The sequence below is a fragment of the Engystomops pustulosus genome, chromosome 7 (assembly GCF_040894005.1).
Source record: "Engystomops pustulosus chromosome 7, aEngPut4.maternal, whole genome shotgun sequence".
NCBI lineage: Eukaryota > Metazoa > Chordata > Amphibia > Anura > Leptodactylidae > Engystomops > Engystomops pustulosus.
In genome coordinates this window covers 49,647,781-49,666,909 of record NC_092417.1, presented here as the reverse complement: position 1 = coordinate 49,666,909, position 19,129 = coordinate 49,647,781, and the positions used below count along the sequence as shown (strand labels likewise).

At 41.8% G+C, this 19,129-nt stretch overlaps 1 protein-coding gene across 4 annotated transcripts in view; it reads left to right on the top strand.

The window, feature by feature from the left end:
• The window catches only part of PPP2R5E (protein phosphatase 2 regulatory subunit B'epsilon), a 57,935-nt gene that overhangs the window by 21,992 nt on the left and 16,814 nt on the right, over nucleotides 1-19,129 (top strand). For all 4 annotated transcript variants that reach the window (XM_072115844.1, XM_072115843.1, XM_072115845.1 and 1 more), the window contains exons 3-11: nucleotides 3,730-3,926; nucleotides 8,877-8,978; nucleotides 9,471-9,563; nucleotides 15,010-15,140; nucleotides 15,255-15,314; nucleotides 16,313-16,421; nucleotides 16,633-16,686; nucleotides 16,772-16,822; nucleotides 18,035-18,154. In XM_072115844.1, coding sequence (XP_071971945.1) covers nucleotides 3,730-3,926; nucleotides 8,877-8,978; nucleotides 9,471-9,563; nucleotides 15,010-15,140; nucleotides 15,255-15,314; nucleotides 16,313-16,421; nucleotides 16,633-16,686; nucleotides 16,772-16,822; nucleotides 18,035-18,154 — 917 coding nt within the window. The remainder of the gene's footprint in view (nucleotides 1-3,729; nucleotides 3,927-8,876; nucleotides 8,979-9,470; nucleotides 9,564-15,009; nucleotides 15,141-15,254; nucleotides 15,315-16,312; nucleotides 16,422-16,632; nucleotides 16,687-16,771; nucleotides 16,823-18,034; nucleotides 18,155-19,129) is intronic.

Sequence of the window (19,129 nt, the reverse complement as noted above, 5' to 3'; positions counted from 1 at the left end):
ATATAGATGCCAGTCCGACTCTCAAAACAGATTTTAATCCAACTTGGAGGCTGAATGTCACATATCCCTGCTGAGCTTTCCTGTGGTATACAGCAGGGCCTTGTATTGGCAGCCCATATCTCAATGGCAAAATTGTCAGAGCACATCTTTGTTTTTGGAAATCTTGCTCAATTCCCTCCCGAGACCCTTGACGTTATTCTGTCTAAACTTGCTGAGTGCACGTGGGATTAATGATTCCTCGACTGCTCCCCTGCACATCCCTGCCGTGACGGACACATTAAATGCTCTCTTTTATTACCAGTATTGATAGGCTTTCCAAGTTGCTAAGTAATTATATGTACCAACAATAGGTCTGTATTGTGGGAGTGATGATAATGTTATTTATTAACAAGGCTGGTAACCGGATCTGCCTGTGTGCATCAGCTTCACTTGTATTACTGATCACATAACACAGCCCCATGTGGAGGTCATCTAATAAATCATTTATACAACATAATACAATAGTTCATAGCGACCGCAGGAACCCAGCATGACAGCTGCTCTTTCACATTGTGTGTAATGGTCAGACCTGAAGCAAATGTGCAATTGGTTGTGATTTTAAGAATTTTTATTTCTTTCAGCTCCTAGTCAGGACCATGTGTCTCCATGGTAACTAAAAACAGTTCTTGTGTAGTCAGATTTTGTGGTCACTTTCCAGATTTTAGAATTATATTTTCAGACATAGAAAAGATACTGTATATACTTGAGTATAAGCCCAGTTTTTCAGCACAGGTCCCTTTTTCTATACATCGATGCTCCCGCATTGGTTCCTTGTTCCCGTGTGGTCCAGCGCAGGTAGCTGACGGCACGATGCCTGCGCCGGACCGCACGGGAACACGGAGCCAATGCGGGAGCATCGATGTATAGAAAAAGGGACCTGCTGGGGGGAGGGACATTTTTTGTGCTGAAAAACTGGGCTTAGACTACAAGGGGCGGCCTGGCTGGCTATAGACTACAAGGGGCGGCCTGGCTGGCTATAGACTACAAGGGGCGGCCTGGCTGGCTATAGACTACAAGGGGCGGCCTGGCTGGCTATAGACTACAAGGGGCGGCCTGGCTGGCTATAGACTACAAGGGGCGGCCTGGCTGGCTATAGACTACAAGGGGCGGCCTGGCTGGCTATAGACTACAAGGGGCGGCCTGGCTGGCTATAGACTACAAGGGGCGGCCTGGCTGGCTATAGACTACAAGGGGCGGCCTGGCTGGCTATAGACTACAAGGGGCGGCCTGGCTGGCTATAGACTACAAGGGGCGGCCTGGCTGGCTATAGACTACAAGGGGCTGTGACCAATGCGTTTCTTACCCTCGGCTTATACTCGAGTCAATAGGTTTTTCCAGATTTTTTGCCTTAAAATTGGGGGTCTCTGCTTATACTTGGGTCGGCTTATACTTGAGTATATACGGTACTAATAGTAGGAGGAGGAGATGGTCTATGGCAGTGGTGGCGAACCTATGGCACGGGTGCCAGAGGCGGCACTCAGAGCCCTTTCTGTGGGCACCCGGGCCATCACCCAAGCACACCAGACAGGACTCAAAGAATCTTCCTGCAACTTAAACGATGCTGCTTTCAGTTATATATTTAAGTGATACTTCGTTACTTGGGAATGTAGGAAGAGGGAGAATGAGAAGACAGGACCGAATTATCTTTGGAGGACCTTCTGCTGGCCCAACAATTCTCTGTGTACAGAAGGACACTGGAAAGAAGCTAAAATTATGCAAAGTTTCCATCTTGTCCTCAGGAGGCCAATATGATCGAACATTGTTGAAGAACAGGGAGCAATAAGTTACTGCTTTAATTTTTGGTTGGCACCCCGCAATAAATAAGGGGGGTTTTGGGTTGCAGTTTGGGCACTCTGCCACTAAAAGGTTCGCCATCACTGGTCTATGGCCTCATTCACACGAAGGTTGCTAGGGGCCATGTGCTAGCTGTTGTTTCCGTGGCTGGCACTCGTCCCCATACACACAGCCGTGGATTCCATGCTTTGTGTGTAAACTGATTGTCCAGGGTTTAGAAGATAAAGCAGGTCCTATTCCTGCCCAAGCTTGTGGCCTCATAGTTTTTCTGTTGTCAGCTTCACATGTTTATGACAGACTGACCTCAATCTAGGGACCACAGTTCTGTAGCAGCCCACAAACTGCACATGTACGTGTGCATGTGGCCTAATAGTGATTTATCAACTACTTTGATCTGAAGTTTTTTACTGTTTAACTTTAAAGGGGTTGTCCACTTTTAGCAAATAATTGATATTGTTTGTGTAAAGATGATTTCTGTATCAATTCCTCACTGTTTTCTAGATCTCTGCTTGCTGTCCTGCTATAGAAATCTCGTTATCACTCCGCTCCTATTACACTCTGTGGTGATTATTGGCTCATGCAACTGTGTGACCATCACAAGACCAGGGACATATATCTATCCATGGGAAGTAAATCTAGAAGCTGCTTATAGAAGGACAGCAAGCAGAGCTCTAGAAAACTGTTGGGAACTGTTGATATAGAAGTATATTGGGAAACTGTATAACTTTTCATTACACAAACTGTACCAATTATTTGCTTAAAGTGGACAATCCCTTTAGGTAGGTTCCTTGTATATCTGCCCCATTGTATGCAAAGGTTGCTATTCCCTTTAAATATCACTGGACTATAACATGGGTAGCTGTATTTTTAGTCCACATTTAGCTCAGTGAATATATTGCTGACTGAAGGGAGGCCAGGGCTGAGTGTCAGACTGTGTTGGGACATACCCTACTGACAAGAGGAATTGTGCCGGCAGTGTGTCAAAAATCATTCATTTCCAGGAGGAATAGCTGAGGAGCTGCCAATTGAAATAGACATTTATGAAGGCGTTTATGTCAGGAGAGCGGGCATCCTCTTAGAACTGTGACTCTCTTTTTTTAATAGAAAAGATGTGTTCCTGTGGTCATTAAAATCTCTTAAATCCTCTAGTTTAAAGGAAATTGCCTTAAAAAAGAAATGTGATAAACCAGGGACACTTACTTGTAGATCCAGGCACCATGAACTTTTAAACTTATACTAATGAACCCGCAGGGCTTGGGGAGGGTTGTCACCAACTGTGCTGCAGCTTCACAGGGTGCTACACTGTCTCCCTCTTGATTTAATCTCACTGCAGCGGGTGGGTGCTCCTGCACAGTGTAGCAGCCTGTGAAGGTACAGCATGGAGGTGCTCTGGTAACGCCCTCACAGTCCTTCAGCCTCATTGGCATAATTTGAGGCGCTGATTTTAGAAGGAAGGGGGACATGGATCACAACTAAAAAACAAACAAAAAAAACCTGCAGTCACAATTTCTTCATCTGGGAGTAAGGCTCCTTACACGTGAACAGATGCTACAGAGTACCCAGGACTAGCATACTACTGGCTGAAGTAGCCATGCAGCTGGGCCATTGATGGCAGGTTAGGTGGGCAATACGGTCATTTAAATGGATGGCCGAATTTTCCATTATCATGAATGTGGCCATATGCTACTCATACTGAAACTGTACAGTACGGATAGCACACAGCCGCATTAAAACGTTCATGTGCAAGGCGCCCAAGTGTCCCTGGTTCATCATTCTTGGTTTTGATACTAGATTTTTTAACACATGAATGTGTAACTTGAATGCTGTGGATATTATTTTTCATATATTTATACATGCAGTTTTGAGATCCTAATAGTCTGTATTTTATTTTTCCAGACGCCACGAACACAGAGCAGCCGGAACTGTTCCTCAAGAAGCTTCAGCAGTGCTGTGTCATATTTGATTTCATGGATACACTGTCTGATCTTAAAATGAAGGAATATAAAAGGTCTACTCTGAACGAGCTGGTCGACTACATCACAATAAGCAGGGGCTGCCTCACAGAACAGACTTATCCGGAAGTAGTAAGAATGGTGAGTCCTATCCCTTTGCTTAGTGTTGATGACCCTTCTCCATTACTCCATCTAGGAGCTGACTTGTAACCACATGTAGGTGGCTTCCATAATAAAGGGTTGGTGTGTGACCTTTGACTGCAGGCTTACAATCTAAAGATAAATTCACACTGTTCCCTTCATCTTTCATCTGAAATTTCTGTAACTAATCTACAGCATTAGAATCCACATATAAGATACCTGCATATGAACATGACAGATTCTCTCATCTGTTGCCTGAATTAACCTGTCCATGGTTTTCAGAGACGCATTCAATACATATGTTGAATCGGACCATGAAAATGGGTCCGTAAGTAGAGATGAGCGGACCCAATGTTTGCGCTCTGGTTTGGGGTTTGGCCACATGAGCTGGACCTATTGTTGGATACTGCACTAGCAACTAGCCATGGCTGTGATTGGCCAGAATGTCCCTCTGAGTCAAGCGTAGCCATGGATAGTTGCCAGGAGCATCAATATTTAGCATTTGCTGTTCATCCAAGTTTTTGCTTCTATTCCTTGGTTTGGGCATGCAACCTGGACATATTCCTGGATGTTGCCCTAGCAGCTAGTCATGGCTAATTGTAAGGGGTATCAATATTCTAATCTGGCAACATGTCGGGATCACCAGCGGAAAGATGTCAGTGTGATATTAAACCTCCCATATGGACCAGTGGCTTAGTGTCCCAAATCGACCTATATTATATCTTTCTGTGGTCACAATAAAAAAAACCTTTTATATTTTCCTCAGTCTGGAGATATGGATGTTCTTAACCCCTTCAAGCTCTGCGCAGTACACGGCACAGAGGTGCTGAGGCTGTATGAAGAGGGCTCATTGTTAATAATATCCACGAGTGGTACTAGCACCAATCGCGAGTATTAAGCCTTCCAATGCTACTGCGGCATTTAAAAGACTGCGGCGAGTGGGCACCCCCATATTTGTTACGATCACCGCTCCCTGTGATGTCCCTGTGGAGCGGCGATCTGTTGCCATGATGGCCTCGGTATCTGTAGTTGCGTTACAATGAGCCCATTGTAATGAATACTGTGAAAAATGTCATAAACATGTATACTACATATACAGTAGTATTGCAGTATATGGTTGAAATGAATGGATCATGTAGGGTTAACGAACCCTAGAGGGTCATAAACAAAATTGTAAAAAGAATTATATTCATATCACCCCACTTTCTTTAAAACTGATTTAAAATGTAATAAACAGTAAAAAGCACAAACATGTTATATCTTTTCCTCGTAGGTATACTGTATTGTGCTGGTACCTAGTAACCACTGGGATTGTGGGCGGCTATTAACCTATCAAAGTGTTATCCTTGGCTTCCAAGTGCACTGTGGTACAAGGATAATTGGTATTTTCCACTTAACCCTTTACATCCATACATGTGTTTTGTATAATTACTAGTAATTCATAGGAGAAATGTGCTCACCTCCCAGGGGGTCCTATGTTGGAACACAACATGTCCGACTTCCAGCAATTAAATCTATGCACATAGACCTCTATTATGGTCATCTCAACCTGGGGATCCTTATGTTTTTTGTAGGCTTTGTTATCCATGTGTAATGTAGTGTATTTCATAGACACTGCATTCAGACCCCTACGGCTCTCTGAGGAAAAAGGTCTAGCAATCCGACTGAATTTCCATATCACCATGCCAGTGCCCTACGATCTGTTTGTGGTTCTTTGTACAATTTGGTAGAGTTGCGCTCCACTCAGGTCTGTGGTTTTTGAAACCTACCCTCTTTGCCGATATAATTTATTATATATATATATATATATATATATATATATATATATATATATATATATATATATAATTTTTTTTTTTTTTTTTTTTTTGCAGCACTTGTGAAACACCAGATTTGTTTGCATGTCTGTTCCTTAAAAGTTAATTGGACTGATAATAATAATCTTTATATAGCGCCATCAAATTCTATAGCGTTTTACAAGTCAGAGGGGACATATAGAAATATAATATTACATTACAGAGTACATACAGTCATATGGAACAGTAGGAGTGGGGGCCCTGCTCGCAAGAGCTTACAGTCTATGAGGATGAGGGGGTGACACAAGAGCTTACAGTCTGTGAAAATCTCTTGCTGGTCTGCAATACCAAGCGGAGCCACTATGCTATGTACAGCACTGTTATTACCAGAATTGTGTCCTAATCTTCTATCAGCAGGGGTGTCAGGACCCTGGATCAGCTGTCCTGATGACCCTGCATATGGAGTTTTGTGGGTCCCACCACAGTTTTTTTTTTTTTTACTTTTTATCAGATGGCAAAATAACTGCAAACACATCCAATACATCACACTAATAGTTCTCTATGCTGGTTGCTTGCGGTGGTTATGATCCCGGGCACTACACCCCTCCCTCTCACACACAGAAGGGAAGTCGGGATTTAATTATAAACACACGCTGCTTCCTCCTTCAAAGTACAGGATGATAAACTCATCAAGAGTTAAAAGGAAGGGAGCGCTGGGATCTAGCAGACCACTCCACCAGTTCTCTATATGGAGCATATGAGCCTCGTTCCCTGCACAGGATCCGTCTGTTTAACATCCATTGATCAAAGCTCATACAACTAGCGTGTCCGCTCACTCAACACATACGTGAATACTCCGAAATACTGCAAATGGCTTTACCCTACCAGATGTATCAAACGAGCAGTGTCTATTACATAAAATTAGATCAGTGAGTTACTATTATTTACCATCTCCTTAAAAGGGGTTGTCCACTTTCAGCAAATAAATGTCATTATTTGTGTAATGAAAAGTTAGACTATTTTTTTTACTAGGGTTTCTGTATCAATTCCTGGCGGTTCTCTAGCTCTCTGCTTGCTGTCATTCAAAGGTAAACCTCCTTGTTCACTTCCTGTGGATATACACCGCTGCATGGTCATGTGATGTCACACAGGTGCATGGTTCGTTATAACACACAGCTCTGATTACTCTGTGATAAAACTAGCTGTGCATCGGTGTAACATCACGTGACCAGGGACAGAAATTACGCAGCGCCGCACAGAGCTTACCAAATCAGTCCCTGTACCAGTATGTTTTGGAGTGTGGGAGGAAACCCACAAAATGATTTATATTTAAAAAAAAAAATATATATATATATATATATATATATATATATATATATATATATATATATATATATATATTCTGCGCTGTTCTTTTCCTGTTCTGCTTCCATTTTCAAAATTGTTGCTAAATTCTGACTTGCTAGCAAAAGAACAGTCACTGAGGTGCGAGATTACATGAAGTCTATGCAGAGGGGAGGGGGATGTGTGTGCAGAAGCAGCTAGATTATAGGACCCTTAATGCCCAGATATGGCGATTCTGCTCGTGTACCCACACTGGACTACTGATTCCAGTAGTCCAGAACATCTCATCTTGGCTTATAAACCATTTTTCTATAAAATCGGGCCATTCTAAGGGATAAAAAATGGTTATTGGTGATCTGGATGGGACGATGAGACAAGTATAACCCTCTACCATCATGTTGTCCGATGGTAGATGTCCATTAAATTTGCTTTGATGTACATTCTCCTTTCAGATTCTGTACAAAAAAAAAGTTTGACTCTGTGTGACTGTTTTTGTACTCCCCAATCTCAATCTACTGTAAAACTGTATGTCATCTGTCAGGTCCTTGAAAGCTATTTCAGACTTCGGAGCCGCAGACTCTTTATACGCATACAAGATGTGCAAATAATATGAGCTTTCTTAGATCCCCTTGTGTTTGCTTTACTTTTACAGTTACTTTTAATACTTTTTTGTATTGTGCCGTGTAATTATTAACACTGAAACAATATGGACTTTGCCGTTTTTTTGCACAATAAGGAGTGAAACTAATACGGATCCTGGATGGTTTAACTCCTAGATACCAAAGTAGTTTAAGACTGGAGACACGAGCATTTCTCAAAAAAATATTATTGGAGAAGATGGGGATATGGCTAAAAAGATCAAAACTTCCAGGCAATTAGCGAAGAGGTTTTCATCCTCGCTGCATTGATGTCAGTCCATCATTATTGTGTTGCACTTGTGAAATATTCAGAGCTGAGGAAGGGCTTGGAATGATCAAGCGCCCAATATACCCAGTATCCCAATTAGTGTGACCTGTTTTGGCTTTTTTTTCTCCCCTTATACTTACCGTCCTGTCTTCCTTGATCTCTGCTTGCTGTCATTGTTTCCTCTGATGTCACACAGGTGCATGGCTCACACAGCTCTGATTTATATAGCTATGATCATATAACGAGATGTGCATCCGTGTGACATCACATGATCAGGGACAGATTTCTATCCACTGGAAGTAAATGAGGTTCCTATAGAATTTCAGCAAGCAGAGATCTAGAAAATGGCAAGGAGCGGATACAGTAAGTATATTGGAAAATTGTATAACTTTTCATTGTACAGAATGTTGGTTATTTGCCAAAACTGGGCAATCTATTTAAAGCGAGCACTTATAAACCCCCTATACTGAACTATTTGATTGGGGACCCAAATGAGACCTCGTAATCCCCTGGATTAATTAAATCCCAGCCTTCTAAACTGAGTCCCAAAATGAATACATTTAAAAGAAAACGACAAACGTCAAACACGTGTTTTTTGAACTCTCCTCACTTCCGCTTTCTTTTCCCTGCCTGCTAACGCTAGCGTTTGGTGCTGTATGTAATATAGGACACGACATGCAGATGCCTGGTGATTTTTTTTCCATCCAGAATCATTAGACCTTGTGCAAACCCATTTCTAGGGTTTGTTTATTAGTTGTTTTGTATGCAGCATCCTATGTATTTGTATACATGTATACATATGTATTTGTCACACAAGTTCAGTGAGTTCTGTAATAGAGAACGGTAGGAAGTGCCGCTCCCCCTAGATTGACATTGACATTGTACTGATCTGCTCATGTTCTAGGTATCTTGCAATATATTTAGGACCCTTCCTCCAAGCGACAGCAACGAGTTTGATCCTGAAGAAGATGAACCCACCCTGGAGGCATCGTGGCCACACTTACAGGTATGTCTTTCCCGCACGGTCTATCGCATATAAATACACAGCGAGATGCATTGCTCGCATAGTGGTTTGTCAGGTTCTAGTGTAAGGTAAAAATAGAACTGGAGCTTCCACTCCCACTATGTATTCGGCTGCAGAAAAGCTCCTTGTACGGCCCCAGTCTTAAATCTAAACTGTATAAGTCTCATACACAAGCGGAGAGCTTGTCACTCACGTAGAGTGGTGAATACATGTCTGTCATTGTGTCTCCATTTATGGAAATTCTGGGAAATAGAGAAGCCAAACCTCATGACCAAAAAAAGAAAATATATCTACTTTTCTTTTGTTGGTTTTGAGGCATATTGGTGCCTATTGATAGTTCATAATTTTCTTATGGTTTGCCCATGTGTGGTGAACCTATGTCTAGAACGTGGGTCATCCTCGCGCCTAGTAATGTCAAGAACAGCCTAAAGACAAGTGACATCCCACTTACTTTTATCCTATGTTTTCTTCCAGCTTGTATATGAATTTTTCATACGATTTTTGGAAAGCCAAGAATTTCAGCCCAGTATTGCCAAAAAGTACATAGATCAAAAATTTGTATTACAGGTAAGCACAAGTCACACTTTTATGTTTTAATCTATATACATTTCTGGATATTCTTTTCAGTTTGATGGATGCATTAAATGAGTTTATGGCTTTATAGAACTCCTAACAAATGTAGTGATTCTCGTAATGGATAGTCGACCTAGAGAGGACAGGGGGCAGGTTAGGACATGATGACAATTCATATGCAATCGTCCATTCAGTAGACCACTGTGCAGTATATGTGATGCAAGGAGTCCCTGTTTCCCCATGGAACTACAGCACCATGACTGTAAGCATGATCACATGTATCACTATAATGCACTGCTTCCTCTGCATTGTGGTCAGTCCTTGAAACAGTCAGGGTGAAAGAATCCCAGAGGCAAATAGCGACATCTCACAGAGGTGAATCCTACACACACTAAAGCAGAAAGGACCCATTGGGGTCCCCATTCAGGAACACAGATGCTCCTAAAAGCGGCTTTATATGTATTCCCCGATAGCATATCAGCTGAGTAGCACCTCTTTGTGTATCTAGACGCGCTAACACCTCATTGTAATATCTATATTAGCGAATCACGCCGTCTCACCAGCTCACTGCACCAATATACCGTATCAATTTAGACCATATCTCCATACCCGCCATAATCTTTTAAATTGTCCTTTCAAGTCAAGGCTCATACATGTGACAAATTCACAACCTGGTTTTTAATGAGTATTGAATTAAAAGTTAAATTTTATTTGGTCAAAAGGATCTTTTGTGTTGCTTCCTAAGCAACAATTGTAAATATGTCCTTGAAACAGGACTCGGGATGATCTGTGATGCACAACTCAATGTTTTTTTTTTTTTACAAATGAGTGGATGCATTGAGGAGATTAGGGGTGTTACACTTGCCTATTTATGGGGTGCAGTGCACCTTGCGTAATATAATCCTCCAGTGATGCTATAGGAGAAATATTCTGTTACAATGGTTGACCCCCCTCATTGTTGAGGGAAATTTCCAAAGGAAAGAAATCTCTTGTACCCTTTAATTTTCCTAATTTGGTTGACTATTCACAGCAACTTGAGTATTCAACTTAAAGGAGTCTCCCAGTTTTACTAGTGGGTTGATTAAAGGGAACCTGTCATCAGAAAGTGTCCAACTTAACCACTAGCAGTGTGTTTTCAAGCAGCTGAGTAGCTTATAGATCATGTTTTTCATGGCCTGATGTGGTGGCATTATCCAGATCTGCCAACTTTGACGTGAGATGTAAATTGGTTTTATGAAGATTAGGGAGGCGGAGAGTTTAACACTTAAGTCAAGCTTTCCCTGCCTTAGTACGCCCCTTCCGCTGTGATTGATGGCCCTGTGTCCAGGGATCTCATTGATTCAGATGTCCAGAAGTACAGCACATGCTGTCAATCAGAGGAGGTATTTAACACTGAAGTCAAGCTCTCCCTGCGTCTAAACTCTACTCCTCCCTGACTTTATACATCCATCTCGCTTCAAAGTTGATTTTCTGGATGATGCCACCACACTGGACCATGAAAGAAACAATAACAACATACTGCTAGTGGTTTATTAGGCCAATTTCTGAAGACGGGTTCCCTTTAAAGTGAATCTGTTGTGAGGACACACATTTTCACCTAATGACAGATTCCCATAGCCTTTGTAATACTAATTCTTAATCTGCTTTTATAAGTTACATTACTGCTTCCTCACTATGTATGTATGCATTTGTGTATATGTGTGTGTGTATATATATATATATATATATATATATATATTTTATTAGTGAGGAAGCAGTACCAATTCTTAATCTGCTTTTATAAAGGCTATGGGAAGCTGTCATTATATATAGATATATATATTTTACCTGGCTACCTGCCAGCAAACTGCATCGAGTCATGGGGCATGTGAGTCCCTGTGGTAGTGTCATTATCTCCTCTGCTCGGCTTATCCTCTTCAGATAACTGCTCCTTGAGGGAGGGAAGGGGTGGAAGGGAGGTAGAGCTATCTGATCAGAGAGGAGATAATGATGATGACAACGACACAGGGACTCTGACGCCCCTGTGAATTGATGCAGTTTGCAGGTAGGGAGCCAGGTATACTTTTGTGGTTCAATAAACTTTATTGCAAACGAGCAGAAAGCCTACAGATCAGGCACATGTTCGGGTCGCAGCCCCATATTTAGTTATGTCATGAATTTATATGCATGTAGGTCTCAAGCTCAGAAAGGAAAACAGGAAAATACATATAGTTTAACCAAACAACTAACTAGAAAAAAAAAAAAAGAGGGGGGGGGGGGAGGACAGAGGTTCAATCACTACATCTCAAGGGTAGGGAAAGGCAGGTTTACTTTTATATACTTTTAAAGTGAGTAGATACAGTAATGTTACTTATAAAAGCAGATTAGTACTTAGTTTTAAAAAGTCAATGGGAACCTGTCATTAGGTAAAAATGTGTCATCCTAAAGACCGGTTCACTTCAAGGAACTGGTAGAAACCCTATGAGTTGATATCTGTATCTAAGAGTCAGGTTGGTGACTATACTTGGATCATGTCACTACCAGCTCAGCTTTATTTTTGTGGTTTTTTTTTTTGGTTTGGCTTTTAAAGAAATTTTGTAGATTGCAATGTACAAAATAATTGTTCTTGGGATGTGGACAGTCTGATTTGTGTTTGACAGTCCTAAATACCATAAATCCCTTCCTAATTCCTCTTTCCTCTAAACATAAGTGTTATGAGCTTGTTTCTGTCTCCAGGGCTGTGCTCCGTATCAACTTGTAGATAAGAATCTCAAACTATTAGGCAGGGTAAATGGACTTTCTCCTGCCAAGCCAGTTCAGTTTGCTAGAGACCCAAAAGAAGACGTTTGTTGCTAAGAGACAGACATTTTTGGAATCTCGTTGAGTCTAGTAGAATAACTGGCACGTGCTTTTGTATCCACTTTAAGTTGGGTATATGTAATAAGCATGAAAATTATGCAAACACTTCAACCACCAGCCCGAAAATAACCCTTCAAATGGAGTGTATCGCCGCCTCCAGCATTATAAGCTGCTCGTTGATTTCAATTTGCACATTGTAACAGATCTTGTGCAAATTCCCTGTTTATTGCCATACTGTTGTATGGCAGTAAATGTTTGGGTCAGTCAGACAACTGAGAGTTAAAGTACGTTAGGGGGTGGGGGGGCTGAAAAAAAAAATAATAATAATTAAAATCTATCACCGCATCCCAAAATATTAAAATATAAAAAGTTATTCCTGATGTTCAACCCTTTAGCAGAAAATGGGGACACTTTTCACCGTTTTGCAACATATAAAAAAGTAATGAAAAGGTCGGACAGTTCTCAAAATGGTAGCAATGTAAACGTCAACTCCTCTCACAAAAATGACACTGTACACAGATCCTTTAGAGTGTAAAACCCCACAAATTTCACAGATGCAGTTTTTCATCGATTTCACTGAATTTGGATTCCCCCCCCCCCCCCCCTCATACAGTTCTGTACACAGAAACATGAACAAATTATAGATTTTTGAAGGTGGGGAGGGGAAAAATGAATGAAAAAGGCTGCGTCCTTAAAGGGGTTATCCGGGTTTAAAAATTTTTTTATGGCCGGACTGGGGAGGGCTAGTTAAACATAATAAACATGGACTTACCTCCTCCGGCGCCGCTGATGTCCCGCGCCGCGGTCACTTCGATCCGTGCCCAGGGAGCTTCCGGTCCGCGATGTGGACGGCTCCTCCCATCCGTCCCTATCTCTCAGCGTTGTAAGCGCTGGGAGATGGTGCGCATGGGAGCATCCGGCCGGCCGGAAGCTCCCTGTGCGCCCTTGTACTGAAACCGGCGCACGGAGAAGACGGGCCGCGGCGCGGGACATCGGCAGCACCGGAGGAGGCAAGTACATGTTTATTATGTTTAAATAGCCCTCCCCAGCCCGGCCATAAAAAAAAAATTTTTAAACCCGGATAACCCCTTTAATGGCTTGATTTAGATTTGGGCCTTCGAGGAATTTCCCAGCTTTTTCAGTTGTGTTCAGTTTTATTGTGATCTCTTCTGCCACCTAGTGTCTACAAGTGCACATTCTTTATCCATTTACTTTATAGATGCGGCCACAGAGACAACTGTATTGTAATGTAGAGCCAGAAGCTGAGTGCAGGGCTATTGCAGATTGGCCTCCAATCACTGCATAGTGGCTGTATTGTAATGTAGAGCCAGAAGCTGAGTGCAGGGCTATTGCAGATTGGCCTCCGGTCACTGCATAGTGGCAGTATTAGAGCTGTGGCATCTTGTACCTTAGGCCCTATCCTCTGTATAACTTCCAGGGTTATTATAAGTCACCACGTCTTTCAGGCATAATAGGTGTCATGTAAGAGATGTGAAACCTGCCTAATACTCCGGTGTTATTGAGTACTGTGTAATCCGCTCTTAGCCCCCATTGTGGTAACAACTAGTCCCATCTTAAACGTTTTAAGAAATTATTGGGCACAGAATTTTAACACAATTGATCAAGATTTGGCTTTCCCTTTTAAGCGAAAGATGTCCATATATTTATTTGATAATTAAGAATTGGGGATTTTTATAGTTTTTCTGGGAAGACCTTGGACGACTCCAGGTTCAGGTCCAGCACATTCTGGCAGAATTTGCTTTTGACATTCCATAAGTGTTTATATCCGGGAGCTTTCTGTAAGCCTCGGTCATAATGCAGGCCTAGCTTTCCATTTTTGTTGTTGTGTGTGGCTCACCCCTGTGTATCTAGTTTATAACTGGCCTTATATGTAGGAGTTGTTACATGGCTGATAGATGCCCACTGTTTCTGTATTGTATATTATATATTCCAGAGGATAACCATACTTGGTAAGAGAGTCTTTGTAGCCAGACAACCCATTTAAAGAACTTGGGACATGATTGAAACTTTAGATATGGTAACCTAATTATTATATCAGGGTATGAATAAGCATAACTCTCTTCACCCCTGTGGGCACACGCTCTGCTTGGATTGCATTTTCGAAATGCAATGGAACGCGGAGGGTCTTGTGCCGATTCCGCTGAAATGCAGGCGTTTGCATGCAAACAATGTAAAACACATGGACCTCATTGCCAAACATGCAATGCTAGTTACCGCTATCTAATAAAAGATATAAATATTTTATTTTTCACTTACAGGGTTGTGTTTGTTTTTTTTCTAAGTCTCAAAAGCTTTACACGTAAATTTTTCTTTTATTTTCTTTTGTAAAGTGTTAAGATTACGAAAAAGCCAGAAAGAAAAAAATACAATTAATAGAATTTGGTGTCCCCGGAATTGTACTGACCAGGAAAATAAAATGTTATGTATACTGCATGTTTAGTAATGTTGTGCAGCATTTCCCATCTGTGTGAACAAGGTCCAATACTATAACTGCTTAGTGACGGACAGTATATGATGATAGGGTCTTGTGTTACACAAGTAATACTTAGATACTTACTCCCCTGACATTTTTGTTTTTCAGCTCCTAGAGCTATTTGACAGCGAAGACCCTCGTGAAAGGGACTACTTAAAAACAGTCTTACACAGAATTTATGGCAAATTCCTTGGGCTTAGAGCATTTATCCGAAAACAGATTAACAATATTTTTCTACGGTGAGTAAGTTGTGAGGATAAATATATGCACTCAAAGTGTGACATACAGATAAGTCGTGCCTGTCCCCGAGTTAGTAGGAATTATCTCCTAATATTCTTGTCGTTTTATTCCAGATTTGTTTATGAAACAGAACACTTTAATGGTGTAGCAGAACTGCTGGAAATATTAGGAAGGTAAGTTTTACTTATGAGGCTTTACAGCCACTCTAGATTTAGCATTATAGTTTTATGTCCTAATGACGGTAGCTATGGAAGATTCACAACACGATTATTGTGCGCGTTTAGAATGTACGCCAAGAAAACGTCTGACATGTAACTAAACGTGCACATAGACTATAATGGGCTCCTGTTTGCTTCTGTCTGTGTTTCCTGACACTTAGGGTAAATTCACATGGCCGTCTGCGGGGACGTATATGCGGCCGCAAATTTGTGGCTCCATGTACGTCCCCATAGACTGCAATAGCGGCAAAGCGGGGATACGGTGCCACACGTGTGGCACCGATCCGGGCCGCACACCGTAAAAAGATAGAGATGGCTCTATCTTTCGGCGAGTGTGCGGCTGTGCGCCGCTGTTTTCTATGCAGGGAGGAGGGGTCAGCACCTCCTCCTCTCCAGCACATGGCGGTATGCTCGCACGGCGGGCATACCGCGTGTGAATGTACCCTTATACTGAGCAGTCTGCAGCCTGTTGCATTTTTTCATTTAGTCATCCTGCTTCTTCCTGGAGAACAATGTATACACTCAGCGTAGGTCTTTGTAGCCTTTGGAGGACCAGATACAACTGTTTAGTATCTGTCCACAGCTTCTGTTGAGTGTACAATCTGGCTGCACCCTATGTTCAGAGGAGATAAGCACATATCACACTATTAGTTAATATAGTGCTACATGTTCTTTCCTTTGTCGGGAATCCCCCCAACTTATCCTTACAACAGATTGAAAAAATCGTAATTCTTCTTTATTCCCTGAACAAACTTTTTTGGACAATGTACATTTACAATGTACTATGCTAACTATTCCATTGATACTTTTTGACTGAAGTTCACTGCAAAATCGACTTTACTTTTATATAATTTGCTGTTGTTTGTTTTTTTTGTTTTTTGTTTTTTTTAGATCTACTTGTAGCTATTTCTTGTCTTACTATCTATAACATGTCTGTTTGCTTTCTCCTGTAGTATTATCAATGGCTTTGCATTACCTCTGAAAGCAGAACATAAACAGTTCCTTGTGAAAGTGCTGATTCCTCTGCACACAGTCAGGAGCTTATCCCTCTTTCACGCACAGGTATGTTGGGAATAGCTGCGCCCTTGACATATCTATTTTAGAAAATACTTATTTCTTTAAATATATTATCCTACTTAGAACAGTTAATTCTCCTGGGAATGTATGACTAAATGCATAACTTGATGGTACTATGAAAAGACACATCTTCTGAAAATCTAATGTATTTTTGCATCTGTTATTAAGTTTTCTATTTTTTTTCTTCTATCCGCAGCTGGCATATTGTATAGTACAGTTCCTGGAAAAAGACCCTTCCCTTACAGAACCAGTGAGTATTGAGCTTATGTTTGCATTGTAAGATTTATTTCCCATTCTGTGGATCATAATAATAATTTGTTGAAATCAATTATTAGGTCATTAGAGGATTGATGAAGTTCTGGCCCAAAACATGTAGTCAAAAAGAGGTAAGAGATCTTTATTCTATGGTGGATTTTTCACTCAAAAGCCATAACTTTTCCACTCCATGTGGACATTTACACAGACTAGAAATGCTGCAGATCCTGGAGTGAGGCTGCAGCATTATCCATTAGAGAGATGAAACCCCAGTTGTCTTGATCCAGCGATTGGCGTTCACTGATCTCTAAGACAATTCCTTTTAAATATATTTTTTTAACCCCTTAGTGACCGCCCATAGGGGTTTTTACGTCGGTCACTAAGAGGCCTTGGGCTAGGCCGGCGGGTTTCTCTGTGAGCCTAGCCTAAATTCTGCACGGGTCCCCCATGCAGGGTAGAGCAGTGACCCAGCTGTCATACGGCACTCTTGGTCTTGGTACATCCCTATGTATGAGATACTCCTATACACATGACTGACAGCCTGTGTAATTATGTGAGGTCTAATGGTGTAATGTCTCCTCCATGTGCTTCCTGGTGCTGGCGCCCCCTGCAGCCTCTGTGTGTATGAGATGGTCTTATACACATGACTGACAGCTTGTATAATGATGTGACACTCCTGCTGCAGGCACCCCTTCCCCCACCTGCAGCTTGTGTGTGTATGAGATACACATACAGTACAATAAACATGGCTGCATCCTTTAGCAGTTGTAACAGCCTGACATGCTGTTACTCCTATACACAACTAGCTGATGTCTGTGTCTCTTACAGGCAGCAGATAAAGCACAGACGCTGGCAATGCTTTACTATACATTATACACAGACATTAGCAGGGGGAGGAGAGGGAAGGGGGTGACCTCACTCTCTATCTCTCTCTCTCTCTCCCTCTGTGACCAGCCTAATTTACATAATACAGAAAAGATAATTGTATAATGATTAATGTATGAATTGACTAGATAAAGGCTGGGATGGAATCCTTGTGACAGGTAGAGAGAGTTGACAGAAATAGAGACCCGATGACAGGTGTCCTGCTATGTGACTAGTTTGAAGGGTAACATTATTAGAATCGGCTGAATTGTGGGGGGTTTCTATTAATAAGACTTCAATAACCCCTATAGAAATAAACTGGTCCCTAAAATAATTAATTCTGAAATTGTCTTGAAAATTTCTGAAAAATGATGTTCAATTTGTGATCTTTCTTGTCTATGACATTGTGTCTAGTGTCTGGTTTATTGCATGTGTTTGCTAGACCTTAGCATCACGATGTGCAATACTTTGCCTTGTAGGTCATGTTTCTTGGCGAGTTGGAGGAGATCTTGGATGTCATTGAACCATCACAGTTTGTCAAAATCCAAGAGCCTTTGTTTAAACAGATTTCTAAGTGTGTTTCCAGCCCTCATTTCCAAGTAAGTGTGAAATTTTTATAGCCAATAACACTTAGCAAAGCTTTCTACCAATTAATTCCCATTACTCTGTTGTGAAGTTCCTGTGTAAAGGCTACTTTAGCACTGCCATATGGTCGTCCAGCCATAGCCGGGGTGAGCATACAGCAGGGTGCTGGAGAGGAGGATCGCTTGTGCTACTCACCCCTCCCCTCTCCATAGCGAAGCACGGCACCTGCTCCATACTGCAGCTGGACAGCGGGATATACATCCCCACAATGGCTGTGTGAAAAGGGCCCGATACCTCCTGGACTTTTGATTCCAGTTTGCAGTGGACTTATTTCATACAATGCTAAAACTAGCGAAGGGACAAAAGTGTATAAGATTTGGGGTTTCTTTAAGGCAGAATGCGGAATGGCTATAGGATTTTAGGCTGCAATCGTCTGCTTTCTGATTGGTAGAACGCTACAATTTTGCTGCATTGCATAGGTTGATCTCCATGCCGTGATCTTCAGAAATGAGTTACCGCCCTCGACATCCAATAAATGGTGTTTGTTATTGTATAGGGAAAATAAAGGCAGTCAATTAATCCCAATTATTATTTCGTTGTTCTGCACTTAATTAAGAATTTTCTTTAACTGAAGGGATGATGGATTATAATTTGTTGAATACTATAAAAGTAGTAGCAGAGGTGAGGGTGGAGGATTGCTGCGGTGTTTGTCACTGTACACGTGCTGGGTATCCCATGTAAAGATGCTGAAATGAGCTTTAGGTCCCTTTAACACGGATGTATGCTGACCGAATGTAAGCATGGGGCTGGCTGGAGTAGGGACGTGGCGAGCGCGCTCCTCATCTCTCCACTCCATAGGGAGCCGTGTTGTCGCGCCATGCGTACAGCAAAGGATAGAGCATGCTTTGTCTTTGTTTTCAGCGGTGGCAGTGACCCACGTCGTGCTCACCATACTGTGCACAATGCACGTGGATGCCTACCATATGCTA